Source organism: Osmerus eperlanus, chromosome 7 (genome assembly GCF_963692335.1).
Source record: "Osmerus eperlanus chromosome 7, fOsmEpe2.1, whole genome shotgun sequence".
Taxonomy (NCBI): Eukaryota; Metazoa; Chordata; class Actinopteri; order Osmeriformes; family Osmeridae; genus Osmerus; species Osmerus eperlanus.
Window position 1 is genome coordinate 9761778 of NC_085024.1, and position 18610 is coordinate 9780387.

Below are 18610 nucleotides of genomic sequence, written 5' to 3' on the forward strand. Positions count from 1 at the left end.
AGTGCACTGAAAACTATTTGCCGAAATTTCTTGATGAAACATGAATCACAAACAAAATAAGTTTGTTTTTCACAACATTTTTTTTATTTGGGGATATTACTATAGCTATATGTAATGTTTGACAACAGGTATCACTACAGAATAATACATTTAATAATTCTGTCAGTTTCAACTTTTTTTTTTTCCTCTTTTAGTCAGTACATGGTTTGGTCCATTACATATTCTGTGTTTTCTCCTAGATGTCCTTGGATCGATAATGTCAAACATTGAACACATGCACGTCATTCACCTGTTTACAGCGGGGTAAGACAACAGTCAAAAGACTGACAGTATGACTAGGATAATGTCTTTTCACATGGTCATTTTCTTAAGAGACACCCATGACTAATAAGGCTATAATACAGCTTCTGCACCAAATGGTTCACCCAGCTGTTCCAAGCAAAGAGAGCACCATATTTACACCTGTATGTACAAAAATTTCAGTTTGAAAAAGAAAATGCAGGAAAAAAAAATACATGAGATTTGATTCTCCATTTTTTCTGTTCGATGTGCCGTTCTAAGGCTGCACAGGTTTAAAATACAAAACAAAATAAATGTTTATTTACAGATAGCTGCAACATATAGCTTATTGCCAATGCCCTTAAAATATATCCACAATCCTCTATCCACACGCTGTCTCTCTTCTTGGCCAGGTCCTTTAAAGCTTCTACATGAGCAACATGTGAGAGCTGCTGCAGGGAGTCTGCATGTTTTGCATCCCTGGGTAGCCTGTTGTGGATGGAGCTATGCCTTTGGACCACTGTAGTAGTATCTTTCAAAAGTCCAAGTCTAAAAATAAACTTTTTTTAAACATATATACATACGCAACAAACACCCTTTGAAACAATCTGCCTGAAGGCTAGTTTGAAACGTAACATGTATAAAGATCAAACATTGAAACAAGCAGAAACGTGGGTCCAACACAAAGCCCACTTGAACTAAAAGACCAAATACAGTCATCTCTGATCAATCAGGACGTTCTCTCTCCTGGTCTTCAGAACACTTCAGTACAATTTAGTAGTTCTCATGCGAGAGGATTGGAACCAACAGTAAGAGAAGAACAAGAACGTGACCATTACCAAATCTAACCTACGCTACACCGGAGGGAGCCCATCAGCCGGTCAGGTCCATCACATGAAAACAAAACACCAGTTTATTTGCTTGTATCTTACATTCAAATTTTACATCAGTGTTCTTTTTTGTTTTTTTCTGGTGTTTTCTTTTGGTAATTTAAATAAAAGATTAATGAGTTCAGTTCATCCAATTTGTAAATGCATGCTGTAGCTGTTAGGCTATTTTGGACTTCATCCATGCCTCAATCTCTATGTTGTATACAGTGTATGGACAGTATTTGACTTGCTTTTTAATTTGAGTAAGGATAGAACCTGTACAAGTATATTTTTTTGCTGCCAAAAAGAAGTGGAAGAAAGAGTGGAAGAAACTTCTTGAGAAGGAAGCTGAGTTCCCCTGTCTGCTCAGTGGGTGACACACCTGCAGGTCCAACCAAGTGCTTGGTACAGTAAATCGTGGGAATCAATTCAGTGAGAGCTGTATGGCTAGTTAAAAATCAACCTTCAATTCCAAAACCAATTTGAAATTCAAAAAACACCTGTGTATGCTAACAGCAGTCTTGTGTTTGTTAAAAATTATGAATAAAAACAGACAAAAAAAAAGAAGAGAAAAACATACAAAAATAAAATGTCTTTAGTAGTCCAGATCACCACGGTTACTGGTGGCAGGGTTTTAGACTGTGTGTGTGGGGGGGGGGGGACAGACATGGGAAGGTACAATTTGATGGTATCGAGCCCACCCCAGGACATCCATGGCCACTCCTACACTCGCCCCTTTCAACTGACCCTAAATCCCTGTTTGAGGGTTGTTACTCCAGGGCTTGATTCTAGTAGAAATTCAGCCTGATTTAAGTGCTTGCCCTTTCAGCCACCCTGGACTACTCACCACTAATAAACATTTGGTCTTCTTACTTTCATCCAAACAAAGTGAAATCCAATCCCTCCCTTTGTCCCCTAGCTTCAACCAACCCTTGCTCCCGGAGGAAGAATCGCTAAACATTACCTTTTTTGGGGATGAGCAAAAAGCCAAAGTGATATGACAAGACAGAAACAGAACCAAGACAACTAGCAGCATTTACCTTCTAGATGAAACCAACAACGTAACAGACGGACCGAGATGGACAGAAAACCCACTGGGGAGGAGAGGGTCAACGGGAGAAGGCAGGTGAATCAGTGAAGGGGCTGTGATTACAGGCTTCTGCTACAGTAGTCAGAGGCTGGGGGGGGGAGATGCTAAAGTCATGGGCTTCGTGTTAACCTGGGGGTTGGGGCTTACAGCATATGACCTGGGGTGGTAGGGGCTTGGTCATGTGACTGAGGGGTGCTGTGGACATGTGGGTCAGGGAAAGGGGAGGGTTAGGGGAAGGGCTGCGTGTGTCTGTCATATGACCTGGCAACAGCTGGCCTGAGTCGAGGAACAGAGCAGGCCTTCCCTGGAGCTGCGCTGGATGTTCACAGAGATGGTCTTCTCGCACAGAGGTAGCTGGAGCAGGCCGTTCTTCAGCCTCATGCTGCCACCATCCCCGGGCCGGGGCCGGGGATGGGCCCTGGGGTCTGAGTAGCCCTTAGGGCGCTCCGCGGAGGAAGCCCTGGAGTCTGTGGAGCCCCTGGGGTGGCCCTTAGAGGCAGCCCTGTGGTCCGGGTAGCCCCCCGGGTGTTCCACGGAGAGGGGTGTGGAGTCCGAGCAGCCTCCTAGGCATCCCAGGGAGGCGGCCCTGTGGTGTGGGTAGCCCCCTGCACTGCCCAGGATGGTGGTTGGCAGAGTCAGGGTGTCCAGGCTCCCTGTGGAGCCCACACACATCTTCCAGGAGGACTTCTCCTGGATGCTGACACTGGACAGACCCAGGGGGTCCATGAGGAACTTACCCACCGCCCCCGCAGGGCCCGCGCCCCGCCCATCCCTCTGTTGCTGCAGGTGGGAGTTCAGACAAAGGCTCATCAGCCTCAGGCTTTCCACCAGGTCCCCGGCGCTCCGGTTCGTCGAGCCCCGAGACCGGCACGACCCCCCGGGGCCTCCCGAGGACGAATGATTGGAGCTGCTGTTGGAACAGCTGGAGGGGCTGCCTTGTCCTTTACTCCCCCCTCCTCCTCCTCCTCCACCTCCACCTCCCCCATTACCCCCGCCGCCTCCCTCCCCTCCGGGAGGACTGTCTCTGTCGGCCCCGTCGCTGCTCTCCCCAGGGGGTCTGCTCTGTCCCCCACCGCCGCCACTACCCCCTCCGTTGCCCCCGGAGCTCCCCGGGGGTCCCTCGCTGCTGTCCCGCCGGTTCCAGCTGTAGCCAAAGCCCGCGTCCTTATCCAGGCGCCGCCGGTGGCTTTCCGAATCGTCGTCGCTGGTCTCTGAACTGGAGCAAGACGAGCCGCGGCCCTGAGACTTGCGGCGGTGGTAGCGCTTCTGGCTGCTTCCCGGGGACGCAGAGGCAGCGGCCATATTCATCTTGAGGCGGCTGAGCTTGGGCGGTAGCCCCTCCTCCAGGTCGAAATCGTCGTCCGACTCGCCCTCCTCCTCGTAGATCTGGTTGAGCACGGGGGCGCTCTTGCGTGAGGTTAGCCGGCTGGTGATGGAGGGGGGCTTGCGCCGCAGGATGACCTGTGTGGGCACCTGGGACGCCTCTTGCTCCTCCTCCTCCTCCTCGTCCTCCTCCACCCGGAACAGGCAGGTGCGCTGCTTGGCAGAGCCCGAGGAGGAGGAGGGGGTGGAGGTTCCCGCCCTGAGGGCCCCGGGAGCGGAGCCTGTGGCCCCCTGGGGGTCCTCGTCGCGGCGGGACAGCTCCAGGAGAGCTTTGCTGCGGTGGCCGTTGAGCAGGTTGTCGGTGCTGCGGGCCGGGGACTGCGGCCCTCCTGCGTGGGAGATGGAAGAGGTGGCAAGACTGTCTTCTATGTCCTGGTGCATGTCCATCTTTGTGGGCCAAGACTGCCTGTGGAGGGACAAGAGACGGAGAGAGATTGAGGACAGGTGAACAGATTTACACTGTCGTAGTTTAGGAATAGTATTAAAAGGCCTATACGAATGATCAGACAAACTGCTTCCTGTTGACAACGTAATACCAGCCGGTCACGGTGCCTTCTTTGTAAGATGAACAACCTTTCCTGATCCGCTCAACAGCTAAGTATTCTAGTTCAGAGCTTTCAAATTTCAATGTTGTCTTTTCATTCTGAATCATTTCAACTGCCAGCTAGTTTTCCCAAAGGATTTCTAAGAGTAGTGCCTGTGACCAAATTCATAGTCTCCCTGGTAAAACATAAATCTGATTACAGTCTTCATGTTAGGTCCACTCAAGGTTAACTTTCTCTACAGTGCAGGGGACCAGTTCATTGGACCATTCATTCCGATCATGAAAAATATTAATTGCCATTATTATGTTTTATTTTTCATTGATCCTTATTTTTGTTGAAAATATTCATGTGACATGCCTACTCAAATTACATTTAGCAGATGTTCTTATCCAGAGCGACTTACAGTAAGTACAGAGACATTCCCCCAGAGGCAAGTAGGGTGAAGTGCCTTGCCCAAGGACACAACGTAATTTAGCACGGCCGGGAATTGAACCAGCAAACTTCTGATTCCCTAACCGCTCAGCCATCTGACTCCCTGTTTCATCTTCATTTTCCATACCGTCCATACAATGGCTGAGTTCCAATATCTGAACACATTTATGTAGGCTTATAATTCTGAATGTAATAGACCCAGCTCTGTAGTACAAGGTTTCTGCTGATATGGTGCAGCTAAAAACAAACACAGAGACAAAGTTCTCTCTCAAACCACAGTCACATTGGTGGTAATGAAGCTATAAATCGCATGGTAGTCCACCTGTTAGTTGAACATGCACAAATGTACAAACACAGGCATGTCTGTGAACGAGTACAGCTAGGCAATCAGTATGTACACACACAGTAGCGCATACATACACGTCTGGCTTGGAGCCCATTGTGCTGCCAAACTCCCATCCAATTTAACTCAGCCAAGCTTTTAAAAGCTTAGCCACATTGGAATATCTCTGACACACAAAACAGGCCCTCAGCTTGGTGACACAGCAACTCCATTCATACACACGTGCATGTACACAGGCGCAAGTGTGACACACACCACAAACAACCTTGGGCGTAATCTACCTAATCAGGATCTGAGTCAGGCTAGCAAGGACGAACACACATGACAAAGGAATACAATAGCAGCTACTTGGCCATTTCACATCGCCTACTATACCTGTGATACTACTAAATCTTCTAGGTATGAAATACACAATTGGCGTTACACATTTGATTTGAGTGGCATATCCCTTGGACAAATTACTTGCCTCCAAATTTCCACTAGAGCTACCTCTTTTGGAATCCGGGAGGGTCTGATTAGAGACCTGGATGGTGGCTGGGGTGTGATACTGAGATTGAACCAAGGGGCTAGGGGCAGGACAGGGGCAGGGGCAAGGGAGGGACAGGGGGCAGTGACTAAGACTGAAGAGGTTAAAGCTGAGGCCAGGACAAAGCTGGAGATGAGGCCAGGACTGGGGCTGGGGATGAGGCCAAGGACTGGGGCTGGGGATAAGGCTAAGCTTGCATTTTAGACTAGGATGTACTACTTAGAGGTCCAGAGCAGCTTTCACACTGCAGCCTGGTATTGATCTTAGCAGAAGCTGTGGGCATAGGTCTGGCTGGCTTCACTGCTCTTAAAATTTATCTCTCTCTTTTTCTCTCAAGCTCTCTTTCTTTGAAGAGGAACACTTGTACTGTTTCTAGGTCACTCACATCCAATTACCGCTTGCTCCCTTTAAACACATTTGTCATCTTGCACTGGGGGATCATCACATGACTGGGTAGAGCTGGAGATAGACCAACCAGGCCTGTGCGTGTGTGTGCGTGGGGGATTCCAGATGCCAGGACAAACACCCAGCAGTTCTGAAGATGGTCCTAACAACAAATACTCTGCTGTCTAATAGTCTTTAAAAAACTGGAAGTTTTGCATACACACGTGTGTGTTTGTGTGACCAAATGCGTGTGTCTGCGTGTGTGTATCTGAGTGTGTGTGTCTGAATGTGTGAGTGTGCGTTACCTGAAGTGGGCCTTGATGTTGCTGGGGCTTGAGGAGCGTGTCTGCACCTCCTTCTCCTGCTTCTCCCTCAGGATCCTCTCGGCCAGCAGAAAGTATGTGGCTGTGATGTGGTTGTACTTGTTGGTCTCCAGCGCTCTGCGGAAACAACACAGGAGACGAGTAGAGGTGAGCTGGGAGAACAAGGCACAGCCCACTTCATACCCATACTGACCACAGAAGTGTGCTGGGTTGAACACAATGCATCCACCCGACAGACATATGTTATGGTCCACATAAGTGACAGTGTATATCTCCTTCCAGGCACGAGTGGTTAGGTTTTACACGGGTTTTCCCGTGTAATTTCCTCAGTCGTCTCATAGGGCGTGGTGGTATTTATATTTGCACTGTTTGGTATGTTGACTGACTGGGCACCTCTCGCTGCAGGGCTGAGTCAACCGGCGTTCCATTCCAACAGTCACTCTTGTGATGAATCGGGATTACAAACATGCTCGCACACATACACACACGGTGAAACAAGCTCTGACCCTGACATGACCTTCGACCTCTCTGTGGAAGATGCTGCATTTCCCATGATCCCTCAGTAATCACTGCCACTAGAGAATAACACCATGTCAACGAATAAATACTTGACCTCATGTCACATAAAGGGGTTTGTGTGTGGTTGTTTAGAGCTAGTGACAGTGTATTACATAAGTCTTCCTGTGTGGTTGTTCCCTACACATTAGCACCTGAATAATCTCCTGAATGACTGGATGGAGAACTCAAGTTCTTGAGTAAATCCCCTGGCACATGTCCTCGCTTTCTTCCTCATATGGCCTGTTCTGTTTTGAGAAACTGACTGTGGAGATTTCCCTTCAACTTACTGACATGAACCTGACCGTAGCCTGTCCACATTCGTGAATGCCAGCCTAGCAGACTTGCATAAGGAAAAAGGTCTGAGGTTCTCTGGTGATTCTCTCTGCTATCTCTTTCCCTCCATCCCTTCCTTCCTTCCCTCACCACCTCCCTCCTTCTTCCCTCCCCCCCTCCCTTCCTATGTGTGTCTGGCTGTGAGCCACGCTCTCTCTAAACTTCATGCGTTCTAAATCCCATCCATTATTTATTTCCAGACGGCGCCTGGCTAGCTGGGACTGCATCCGGGTACAGTCACAGTTTAGATGCGCACACACACACACAGGGATCTGATGTATTTCTGAGAGCAAGAGAGCGAGGGAGAGAGAGAGAAAGCTTAGCTGTAAAGAGTCTGCTGTTGTACTGAAGATGAGATGTAGATGAAGGCTTGAGACTGGCATGTAGAAGTATGTGTGTGTGTGTGTGTGTGTGTGTATCTCGCATTGCGGCAGTATCACAAACGACTAGTTCCTATTAAGAGGTGTCGTGTGCGTGTGTGGGTGTGTATTTGAATCTACTACCAAAGGTTAGCCTCTGTCGGCTAACAGGTTGAGTAGATTACTAAAGGTTACCACTCACAATGAGAAAAAGATACAAGAAGACATGTCACGTCACCTGTTTCACGTTTGACAAAGTCAACTATTTTATGTCTAGATCACAAAAGGTGTGTTTGTGTGTACAGGAAGGGCTAATGATACTCTACAGCAGCGGTGCAACACTAACTGCAGTGTGTGTGTGTTAAGGACTTACTCCACGATAGCCTCCCTGTCCGCGATGTCCCCCAGAACCATGCGCTGGATGATGCTGTTGTGCTCCTCGTCTGACAGGTTCTTGTGGGACACCAGTGGGGTGGTGAACTTGGTGGCGGGGGAGGGGTCGACCCCCTGGAGCCAGGGGTGGCCCTCGATCTCCTCCAGCGACGCCCGACGCTTGGGGTCTCTCTGTAGCATGCGGTCTATCAGACTGGAGGGGAGAGAAAGAACAAGAGAGGAGAGAAGGAAGAAAAAGACAAGTTGAGAACCACAGTGATGGAGCAGATTGGCAACGACCCTCCAGCCTCATTGGACATCTACATTGTTGTGCAAAAGTCTTAGGCACAAATAAAATAAAGTTGCTTTAAGAAATAATGACGAAATATTTAAGAAATATGAAAAGTCTAAACTAAGTTTTTCTCAACGTTGCACTTTGATACTTACAGAAAACAAAACAATTCATACTTATATTCATGTGAAATCCTTGGATTTTCACATGTACCATGTGCGAAATAGACTTTTGCACGATACAGTAGTTCCGGTTCCCCTGATCACACATGGAATTCTGGTCCATAGACTCAGGTGACCAAACCTTCGGACCTCAGCAAAACCAATCTCTCTTCTTCACAGTTGCCCCCCCTCCCCACCACAACCCCATCTTCACTACCAATTCCAACTCACAAATGTCTGGTTTGGAAAGATCTGGATGGCTTCGCTGAAAGGCCAGTCAGTGGCCTGACGTTAAGAGAGGACGAGACTCAATTAGGAGTTAATGGCAAGACAGCCTTTGTTTTGAAATGCAAATATTAAATGTGGAAAAAAACGAAGATGGAAATTTAATAGGATTATACGAGGGCGTGAACTTTGACAAGGGGAAATTATTACTCTAAAACGTATCAGCGGCCACTGCTAACAGGAATATTTTTGGGGGCATAAAACCACAGACAGATCTAAGTAATCCTGATATCAAGGATTAGTATTTTTGTTGAGTCACACACGAAGGCCTATAAGCCTTTAAATTAAGACTGGCCATAGAGACAGTTACATTAGACATGTATGTGTAGCACTCAAATAGGAGCATTCCATCCCACCTGCAGTCTTTACAGACCTAGCTATAATCCAACACGTACATGCCTACGCAGAAAGACATCCATGTCCATCCACAAAACACCAAGTTAAATAGCTATCTTAGATTGGTTGTATTACACTAGTTGGCAGTTCAATGCACCAGATTAGCTAGCTATCCTAAACTTCCTATACACAGGCAAAAAAGCCATGTTCCTGGGCAGAGGAGATCCTGGCAACGCTAGCATTCGTAGCGTAGCAAAAGCCTAGCAGCCATCAGTAGGTCAGTGGGCCCAGTGGGGGATTAGTGAGAGCTGGACTCTCTCCCCTCCCCAACCCACGGCAGACTGGCAGCCCCCTGATAACACACATCTCCATAGCTTTAATAACCACACACGCTGGCTTTAATCCCTCTCCCTGCTCTGTCTGTTGGCATGAGCGATGAGAAGCAAACACACACAGTGCACCCACGTATATATATATATATATGTATATCTGTGTGTATATACACACAAACGTATACATATACACATCTGGTCTACTTCTAACTGTCGCTGCCTCCGGTATGGGGCAGCCTGTTTCTGTCCCAGGATATTCCCTGTGTTTATGCTTCTTAAACAGCAAAGCTTTGGCTCGACTGTAGTCCAATGACGGCTTTGTACGTGCAAGTCTTTCCATACCCATCTCTGTGTGTGTGTGTCCGTTCCTGCATCATCTCTCTCTTTATTTGCCCTGTCTCAAGGGACAGAGTCAGGAAGCTGCTAGGGGGATATTTATAGGAAGCTCAGCATGCTGCAGAATTTTCTCCTGCACAGAATCTACGCTCTCACAACAGCTGGATAACAGAGAGCAAGAGAGAGAGAGAGAGAGAGCAAGAGAGAGAGAGAGAGAGAGCAAGAGAGAGAGAGAGCAAGAGAGAGAGAGAGAGAGCAAGAGAGAGAGAGAGAGAGAGAGAGCAAGAGAGAGAGAGAGAGAGAGCAAGAGAGAGAGAGAGAGCAAGAGAGAGAGAGAGAGCAAGAGAGAGAGAGAGAGCAAGAGAGAGAGAGAGAGAGAGAGAGAGAGAGAGAGAGGAGAGAGAGAGAGAGAGAGAGAGAGAGAGAGAGAGAGAGAGAGAGAGAGAGAGAGAGAGAGAATCATATTGTCCAAATAGATGGAGATGTGGAAAGAGATTTGAGGTTGGAGAACAATTCTTGAGTGTGATGCACGAGAAAGTGAGGTAAAAACATTAAAAACAACAGATCCAATTGACAGTGGCGCATGTATTAGTCTCAACCCTTTTTCCTTCAGTATCCTTAAAGACTTAGAGTCCAGGGATAAGAGATAATAATAGCAGGGAGGTAGTAGTGTAGAACTAGAGGACACAGCCTCCACACAATAGCCGCCATTGCAAAGGAAATGGCCCAGAGTACACAATGTTCCGTCCTATGTGTTTGGCTGAAAAGGAAGAGCATACCAACAATGTTGTGTCACTTTGAGAAAGAAGAAACACTACAATCCTCTTGCAATTAGCATATTTATTGCATTTTGAGACCAAAAAAAGAGGGAGTGAGGGGGGGACGGGGGACTGTACGGGAAAGCTAACGACTTGCTGAATTATTAATTGTGGCAAGTAAATGAGTTTTGGCACCACTGGAAACGAGAGTTTTGATATGGTAATAAAGAGAGGGTTGTTAGCGAAAGCTAATCCAAGTGCTTGGCACTCAAGTCTTGATATCCCTGGTGGAGCGCTTATCTGCAGGGAGAAGACAGCTTGAGGGAGCCAGTGTCAACTACTTAGTATCCATCCTGAGTTCTCAGTCACAGGGAAGGCAGCCTAGTCTGCTAACTGGCGTTGTCTGGATTCATAGGTCCACGGTGCCCTGTCCCTGGCCCCTGAACTGAGTGGCTGGGTCGGCCCAAAGCCTTCTGCATGGGGAGTTGTGCCAACAATGAAAAGACAATACAGGTGCTCATAAAATATGAAGCTCTGGGTCAGCCAGGGTCCACACCAGTGGTGGTATCCTCAGAGCTTTGGCTGAGCCAACTGCTGCTCTGCAGCCTCCACAGGGGAGTAAACACTTGCCAATAGCTAATAGTGAGGCTAGCCGGTAATTAGTCAGCAGTGACTCTGCTTTTCTTTTGCTGCTTTGACAGTCTGAGTTGTCAGTCAGCAGTTGGATGGTTGATATTCTGTCGATTGGCTGATATTAACGCACTGGGATACTGCCACAGGAACTCCTCCCTTCAGAAACAGGAAATGTGTTCGTAGTTAGGCTAACCACCAGGTCAAATTACAAAGTAATGCAATTACCACAAACTTTACATTAGGGTTGCTTTAACTACCAGGTGACTACATAGCAGTGGTAGCAACTATAACAGTTACCAGGGATATTGTTATGTACTTACATGGTTGTTAAAGTAACCTTAATTTAAAGAGTTATCCAAAGTATTTAAAAGCCAAACAGCTCTTCATACAATACACTGGGTTTCAGGAGATTAATGGATGACCTTCTAAACTGTTCACACACACACACTTGCCGAGTGGGATGTGCCTTGTTTTACTATATTAAGGCCTCATGATGCTGAATTTCCGTTACTGTCTCGTCAAACCATCTGAGCAACAACAGACAACAAACGAGAAATGTCTCAGATCCAGGGATCCCACGGAGGATAAGGTAGCCTCCCACTTCAACTCTCCTCCCTGCCCAGTCAAGGGAGTCAAAACAGACAAGATATCCCGGTCCAATTAGGCCGACACCACAGCAGACATCCACCAAAACAACAGTATTCAACTCTGTTTGGAGTTACCCAGCTAGACCGCCGTCTGAATAGGCAAGCCAGCAATGAGCCTAGTCTATTTAATTTGGTTGAAAGATTGAATCAAGATGACCCGAGACAGACCCTGAGAGGATGGATGCTCCTGTAAATAGGAGCATCCACGTCTCCTACAATCTCCTACGTCTTCCTGAGAGGAAGACGTAGGAGAGCGAGGTGTTCCTTGACTTATAATAACACCATCAGTAAAATGCTTTGATGGACATACGGGATGCTGTCTGGAATTTAAGGGCTTTGCTTATGTCTGGTTACCACCAGACTGTCTGTCTGTCGGACTAAAGACCTTAGAGACCTTAAGCTCTCCAAGAAGTCTGTACTATACGACACCGCAAAGTAGCATTGATAAATTTGGAGGCTGGAAAAGCCTGGCATGATTTGACATGTTTGATGATATGACAATATGAAATTGGTTTGGACAGTGAATTCCAAAAGTGAACGAGGCTATGTGTGCATGACCATGTGGAGTGTGTGTGAGTGTGTGTGTTCGACTCACTCTTTGCAGGCGTTGGAGACATGGGTGGGCACGGTGTATTTGCAGTCCATGATCATGGTAAGGGTCTCGCTGTCGTTGGCCTCCTGGAAAGGAGGCTGTCCACACACCAGCATGAACAGGATCACCCCAAGACTCCAGATATCTACAGAAGGAAATGTCAAGACAGGCAGAGCATGAGCAAGAGACAAACAGAGAGACAGAGAAAATGTAAACATTGGTCTGCGACAGCGATAGTTAAAAACCATCGTCAGTCCCTCAGCACTTTGTGTAATCCTGTTCTGTGGTTCCTTTCAACTCAGGAGACAGGAATTTCACTGTGCCAGGAATTTGTGTGTGAGTCTGTCCCAGAAGGCCAACCTGTCACCATGCACTGCAACTAAAGCATGTCGACTCGCTCTCCAGACACACAGCGAACACATCCTTCACCATGGGTTAAATCAAGTGTGTGAGAGTGAGATATGCCCTCTAGCATTCACAAGTCAACACAGACCACTATCGGGAGAGAAAGACGTTTTCATTATATAGACACCTCATTTCCGCAGGCTTCTACATGCCCGCAAGTCTTAAAAAATAAATAAATGTGCACCTTGATTTTTGAGCAGTGAATCAAGAACGTGCATACCGTATTAACATCTTTAATCCTCAGCTTGTTAGGACAATATTCCCTTGAGGCGACAAGGAAAGCCAACAATCTGAGACAAGACTAGACTCAGACCCTCTAGTAACTACAGTGAGGGGATAGGTCAAAGTAATTTAATAGTAAAGCCGAGGTCCTCGACATTGACATGGATTGTTGGAATGCACTGCAGTCTTTGCTTGTAAATGTATGTCTAGGTTGCAGCAGAACAGCAGCCTCACAAGGCAAGGGACCAGTGGACACAGAGGCTAAGTGCATGGAGGGTAAGACGGTGACCATGGGTTTGATTTGTGACAGAGCCTGTAGATAGAATGAGGCTTCAGGTAGGATGAGGCTGCAAATAGGATGAGGCTGCAGATAGGATGAGGCTGCAGATAGGATGAGGCTGCAGATAGGATGAGGCTGCAGATAGGATGAGGCTGCAGATAGGATGAGGCTGCAGATAGGATGAGGCTGCAGATAGGATGAGGCTGCAGATAGGGTGATGTTGCCGATAGGATGATGCTGCACAGGATGAGAATGCAGTTTGGATTAGACTGCAGCACTTGCTGTAATCGTGCATTGCCAGGCCGTGCACCTTCATAAGGAGGTATTCAGGTCTCCAGCCTGCCCTGCCAGTGAAGGCCTCACCTCATGTTGCTAACTCCTTCAACACGGAAAGGTCAGCGACGCCACACGACAACAAGGAACACGAGTATTCTAATTGCGCCTCGTGTCGCGTCGACAAATTGCAGATCAGACGCTGCTGTTGGTTCATGCAGGCAGCTGCTGGGGCTTATCAGCCCAGGAGGTGGGGGGTCAGAGGAGAGAGACTTATACAGCTATGCTATGATAATGAACAAGATCAAATCTCCTTTTTTGAATTGTTGTGTGATTTAAAGTGTGGTTCTTCATCTGCAGAATATTTTTCTTGCTAAGTGGAAAGAAGTGTTATGCTTGACAGAAGGCTCTGATAACGGACACCATATTCTACAACCTTCCTTTCACATCATGGCAATCACGTCTCACAGAACCAAATTCCCTACCATCAAAAATGGAATATTTCCACGCAGTGGCTGACCCAGTTAAACCAGTCCAAGCCTAGTCCAGAAATAACCCAGCATCATTTAAGCTAGCCCAATGATATCAGGCCATGGAAACTAATAAACATGGAGCTTGATGTTCCAATCGCATCACATCTGTAGCTCTGATAATATGGGACTGGTCTAGAGTTTACAAAATAGCCAGCAAAGATTCCACTATTTTGCACAAAGTGAAAACAAGATCCTTAAAGCGAGGCTACCTGCATGGAATGATACCCCCAGAAACCAGCCCAGTATTTAGATTTTGGAACGCAGATTCAGTTTGGCTTAGCTAATTAACGTATGCACACACACCACCACACCCACACCCTTTTTTCTCTTAAGGCAGCACCTTATTGTCAGGGACACATGCATACTGTCAACCATGAGACCTCTTAACTCCACTTCACTACTATTCAATACTGCTCGCCCACTGCTCAGCAGATCTCTGCAGATGACAGTTCCAAGTCTCCAGCAGCAGGCTACCCTACAAAGTACACACACACACACACAGTCACTGTCAGTCACAGACTGCTAGCCTGGAACACAAGGCCTCTCCTCGCTGTCTCTGGTGCCATCTGTTCGCCCTTCGCCTAAGCCTGTCTCAGGAATTGCAGTTAGCACCTCTCCTCACAGTGCCTGCCTGGGCACAGGGTTTGACATTTAGCTGTCAGAAAAATTGCTGTTTGCCCAGCTCTCCTTTCAGACTGCCTGGAGTAGTTTTGCTGGGCAAAAGTCGTTGACTTTTACTCTTTAGTCTGCCTTTCTAAAGCTTGGTCAAGCAAAGCCTAGTGGGAATTCTCACAGGTTCTTGTTTATCCTTTTTTGGGTTGAAAATTTCAGTCAGTAAATAGACCTCCCATTTCTGAGCCTGATAAGAGCAGAGGCCAGTTCCAGTTATGCTACTGACCTTTTCTTTACTTGCAATGCAAGTAGGACAGTGTAAGCTCGGCTATGTTCTGAAACTACAATCATTACCACAGGGCGCTCCTCTCTCTGCTCTCAGTCTGTCTAATCTCAAGGGCTCTCTGTGCTTGTGCGTGCAAAAAGGGAGGATGCAGAACTGAGAAAGATGTGACATCCTTTGAAATTCCGAGATGAAACGATGGATGTAGTTCCATGGTGCCTCTTCCCATCGCCTCACACGTGTCTCCAATGTGCAAATGATCCAGCCGTCCCCAGCGGCAGAATGTGTGCATGCATGATGAGTGGGACTGTCACAACATGTCATCCAGAGTGTCATAAGCCTGAAGGGGCTTTAAGACTAGCCGAGAAGACCTGGTAGCCTAGAAGGAGTAAGAAGCCATCCTTCAGCCCAGTTTCAGAACAAAGAAGAGAAGCTAGGTCAGAGGTTACAAACAGTTCAAGGTCTGTGTATAACGCACACTCAGAACTTTCTGGGTAGTTAGACACACTACTACAAGGTGAGTGACAGACAAGCACTGAAAAGTGAGGACTTAAAACATATTTTAGGCAACACACAGTGCCAAGGCCATGGCAGTGGTTTTTGGGAACATATCATGCTAATTGGTGCGCTGGGGGGATGCATACAACTACTCCGGAGAATGACATGAAGGGTAACAGATGTTGAGGGACTGAAACTAAAAAGTAGTGTTGCTCGACTGATGCAGACAGCCCTGTGTTTCTGATCAAGTGAGCGTGTGAGAGAAAATGAGAAAGTAAGGGGGTGGACAAAGAAAAGAGGTTAGATGGGGGAAAGTTTGATTTTTCCAAGCAATGATTTTGTGACAGCATAGTTGTTGACTGCAATCCAGAATTGGACCAATAACCTTGAATTCAAAAGAAGCGCCTCCTTGGCTACATCATTTAATCTGACACGATGAGATTATGACAGTATGAGACAAAGGTCTTCTATGCACTAAGCATTTGTCAAAATATTAGGCCAAGCCTCAGAGTGCAATGACTGCCAATATGACATAAGCATCCTGTGCCGTAAAAAGCAAAACCCCATTTCTGTATCATCTTCCAAACTTGCCCTTCCCTCTCACTGATGATTTATACTAATTCACATTTGACAACACAGGGCCCCTGTTTCAAATGGTGACAGCTCCTAGTCTCTTGCATGTGCGTGCAAATGCCATGTGGGTGACCTTTCATGTCTCGCTGCTCTTGGCAATGGAACACATTTCAAAAGCGGCTTGATTCTAACTCTTCTGCCCCCTTTTCTCTCTCTCTCATTGTCTCTCTCAAGCAATCACAGCAAACACACAGTGAACCGAGACAGCCCAGTCATCTAATAAACACAGGGCGCCAGTCATGCCTGCCAGCTCCAGGTCTTACCCACGGCGGGGGCATCGTACTCGTCCCCTAGCAGGATCTCTGGGGCAGAGTAGGCCAACGAGCCACAGCTGGTGGTCAGCTTCTTGCCAGGCTGGAACTTGTTGCTGAAGCCAAAGTCAGTGAGCTTCACCAGGCCCTGTTTCTCAAAGAATACCACGTTCTCTGGCTTCAGGTCGCGATGGACCACGTGAAGCCGGTGGCAGTATGAGATGGCATGGACTATCTGGGCGAAGTACTTCTTAGCCAGCTCCTCGTTGAGGCCTTCCTCGTGTTTCATGATGTAATCAAACATGTCCCCTCCATCTCCCAGTTCCAGGATGAGATAGAGCTTGGTCTGCGTGTCAATCACCTCGTACAGACGCACAATGTTAGGGTGCTGCACCAGCTTCATGCAGCGCACCTCCTGGAACAGGTGGCCAGTGGCAACCGTGTCTAGTTTGGTCTTGTCGATGACTTTCACCGCCACTTTTTCGCCGGTGAAGACGTGACGCGCCAGCTTGACCACGGCGAAGTGGCCCCGGCCCAGCGTCTTGTCCAGGTCGTACAGGCCAGCGATCTTCCCATCGTATCCGCGCTTGAAGCCTGCCATGGCTGCAGGGGCAGGGGAGGCCCCCTGTGCTGGGGAAGGTCGGGTTGAGTCTTGTGGATCCAGTATCACTTCAGTACATCACAGGTAGCTGCTGTCGTGCCCATTGTGCCAGCTTCCTAAAAGTCACAGGGAGAGAATAACAGAAAGTTAACCAAATGAGGGGCAACAACACAGACAAGAAAGCGAATGGCCTACATGGTCTAATTTTTCAACGTCAGGGCTGGGACTTAATGAGGTCAAGTCAAGTGGCTGTGAAGACTAAAGATGTGGCCAATACATTTCCAATTGGCTAGTTAGCAATGTATGTATCAATGCATCTGAAGCCTTGGCCAGTTTGAATAATAACAAGGCATAGGTAGATTTGTAATTATTCCTTCAATGCAATTCTCTCTTGACTAGTGCGTGTTGTCTTCGCATCCAAATAGAGTAACAACGTAGGTAGCTAGCTGTCCGTCCCAACCGCAGACTACAGTAAGTTGAATATCCTATATTGGACATGGACTGTGGCTATCTAGGTAGTTATGGAGGCCGTTCTGCTGTCAAAACGTTAGTTGGATTGTTCAACGTTATTTAACGTGGTTAGCTACACAACCACCTCGACATTGTGTAGCTAATATAACTAGGCTAGCTCGCCACTAACAGAAAATATGTCAGAAAATCGAAGGCCTGTACTTAGCAGATGGCGTTCCTAGTGATCAACTCACAGGCTCGGCACGTCGATTAAAATACCAATACAACACTGGATTAGTACACTTGATAACCACGTAACATATCCAGACGGCCCAGTCACTACGAAACGATTTTATTAGTTTTAGGTATTGCGAGTAGCACTAGCTTACATAGATACTGTAGCCAAGTTAGCTAGCTACTTACTAGCCTACAGTAGTAGATCAGCTCCTGCCTGGTGTACAAACGACTAGCCAACAAGCTAAATAGCTCAATGTACAGTAGCTAGCCTAGAGCTACATGATTTCACCAAATGAGTCACAACATCGCAGTGACATGTTATCCAGCAAGTTGCAATAAAAAGACCATTGATTAGATTTCATGCTAACTAGTGTGAGTGCGGGCACAAACAATCTTGGCTGGCTAACATAAGCTAGCCCACCACACTAACTTGATAGTCGGACTTACCACCCTCTCTCCGATAAACATCAAGCTCAAGTCCGTGGCTGCCCCGATGATGGCAGAAAAGTGTGTTTTAGTCCAGGCAGCCTTGAAAGTTGTACCTGGAAATGTAAAACAGTCAGTTTACCACGGCATTGTATAACGTGATTACAATTCCATATTTCATCAATGAAACAAGGCATGCAACGTTAGCTGCAGCCCTCTCATCGAACTCGTTCTCCTCCCAGAAACCATAGGTTGGGCTGTGGTAGGAGCGTCATCAACCGCATTCATTTCTGACGTCAAAGGAGCGGAGCCGGAGCTCCAATCTCTTGACGAGTACAAAAAAAGAAAAAAAACTCGAGCTCGAAATGATTCTACCATGCGTTTAAAAACAAAACTATAATATAGCTGCAAGCAGCGATGCGGGTTCCTCCGCAAAATGGCAAAATATTATAAACATGTACACTGCAGAAGATCGAGAGTTGGACAACAAGGGAGCAAAACTACTTCATGTTTGGCCAACAACAGGCTGAATGGGGATTTGAACTCATGAGCATAAGGTTACAAGTCAGTCTCTCTATCCTCTCTGCTACATACCAACTGTTGAGATTGTATGAATAGAAAGGGCAGAGTATTAGCTTTGGTCAGCTTTTGGACAAAGGTTAAGTAACGGTTGACATTTCAAGGTGAAATTGCATGAAATTGTGCATCGTATTTCAGAATGATGTCATCCTGTCCTGT

General features: G+C 47.1%; 1 protein-coding gene across 1 annotated transcript; it reads right to left on the reverse strand.

Moving 5' to 3' along the window:
- Nucleotides 1-61: 61 nt before the first annotated feature.
- Nucleotides 62-18193, reverse strand: LOC134022975 (SNF-related serine/threonine-protein kinase-like). Its single transcript, XM_062464735.1, has 6 exons — nt 17894-18193; nt 16171-16875; nt 12172-12313; nt 7798-8010; nt 6157-6291; nt 62-4027 (listed from the first exon to the last, which is right to left on the reverse strand). The coding sequence occupies exons 2-6, from the start codon at nt 16757-16759 to the stop codon at nt 2491-2493; spliced, it is 2616 nt and encodes an 871-aa protein (XP_062320719.1). The 5' UTR covers nt 16760-16875; nt 17894-18193; the 3' UTR covers nt 62-2490.
- Nucleotides 18194-18610: the final 417 nt, after the last annotated feature.

What these genes read in the sequence shown, in the direction of transcription:
- LOC134022975 (XM_062464735.1), bottom strand. Translation starts at nt 16,759, where the DNA reads ATGGCAGGCTTCAAGCGCGGATACGATGGGAAGATCGCTGGCCTGTAC. An exon ending in GTACGATGCCCCCGCCGTGG is followed by an intron (nt 12,314 to 16,170) that starts GTAAGACCTGGA and finishes TTCCTTCTGTAG; the next exon opens with ATATCTGGAGTCTTGGGGTG. An exon ending in AACATCAAGGCCCACTTCAG is followed by an intron (nt 4,028 to 6,156) that starts GTAACGCACACT and finishes GTCCCTCCACAG; the next exon opens with GCAGTCTTGGCCCACAAAGA.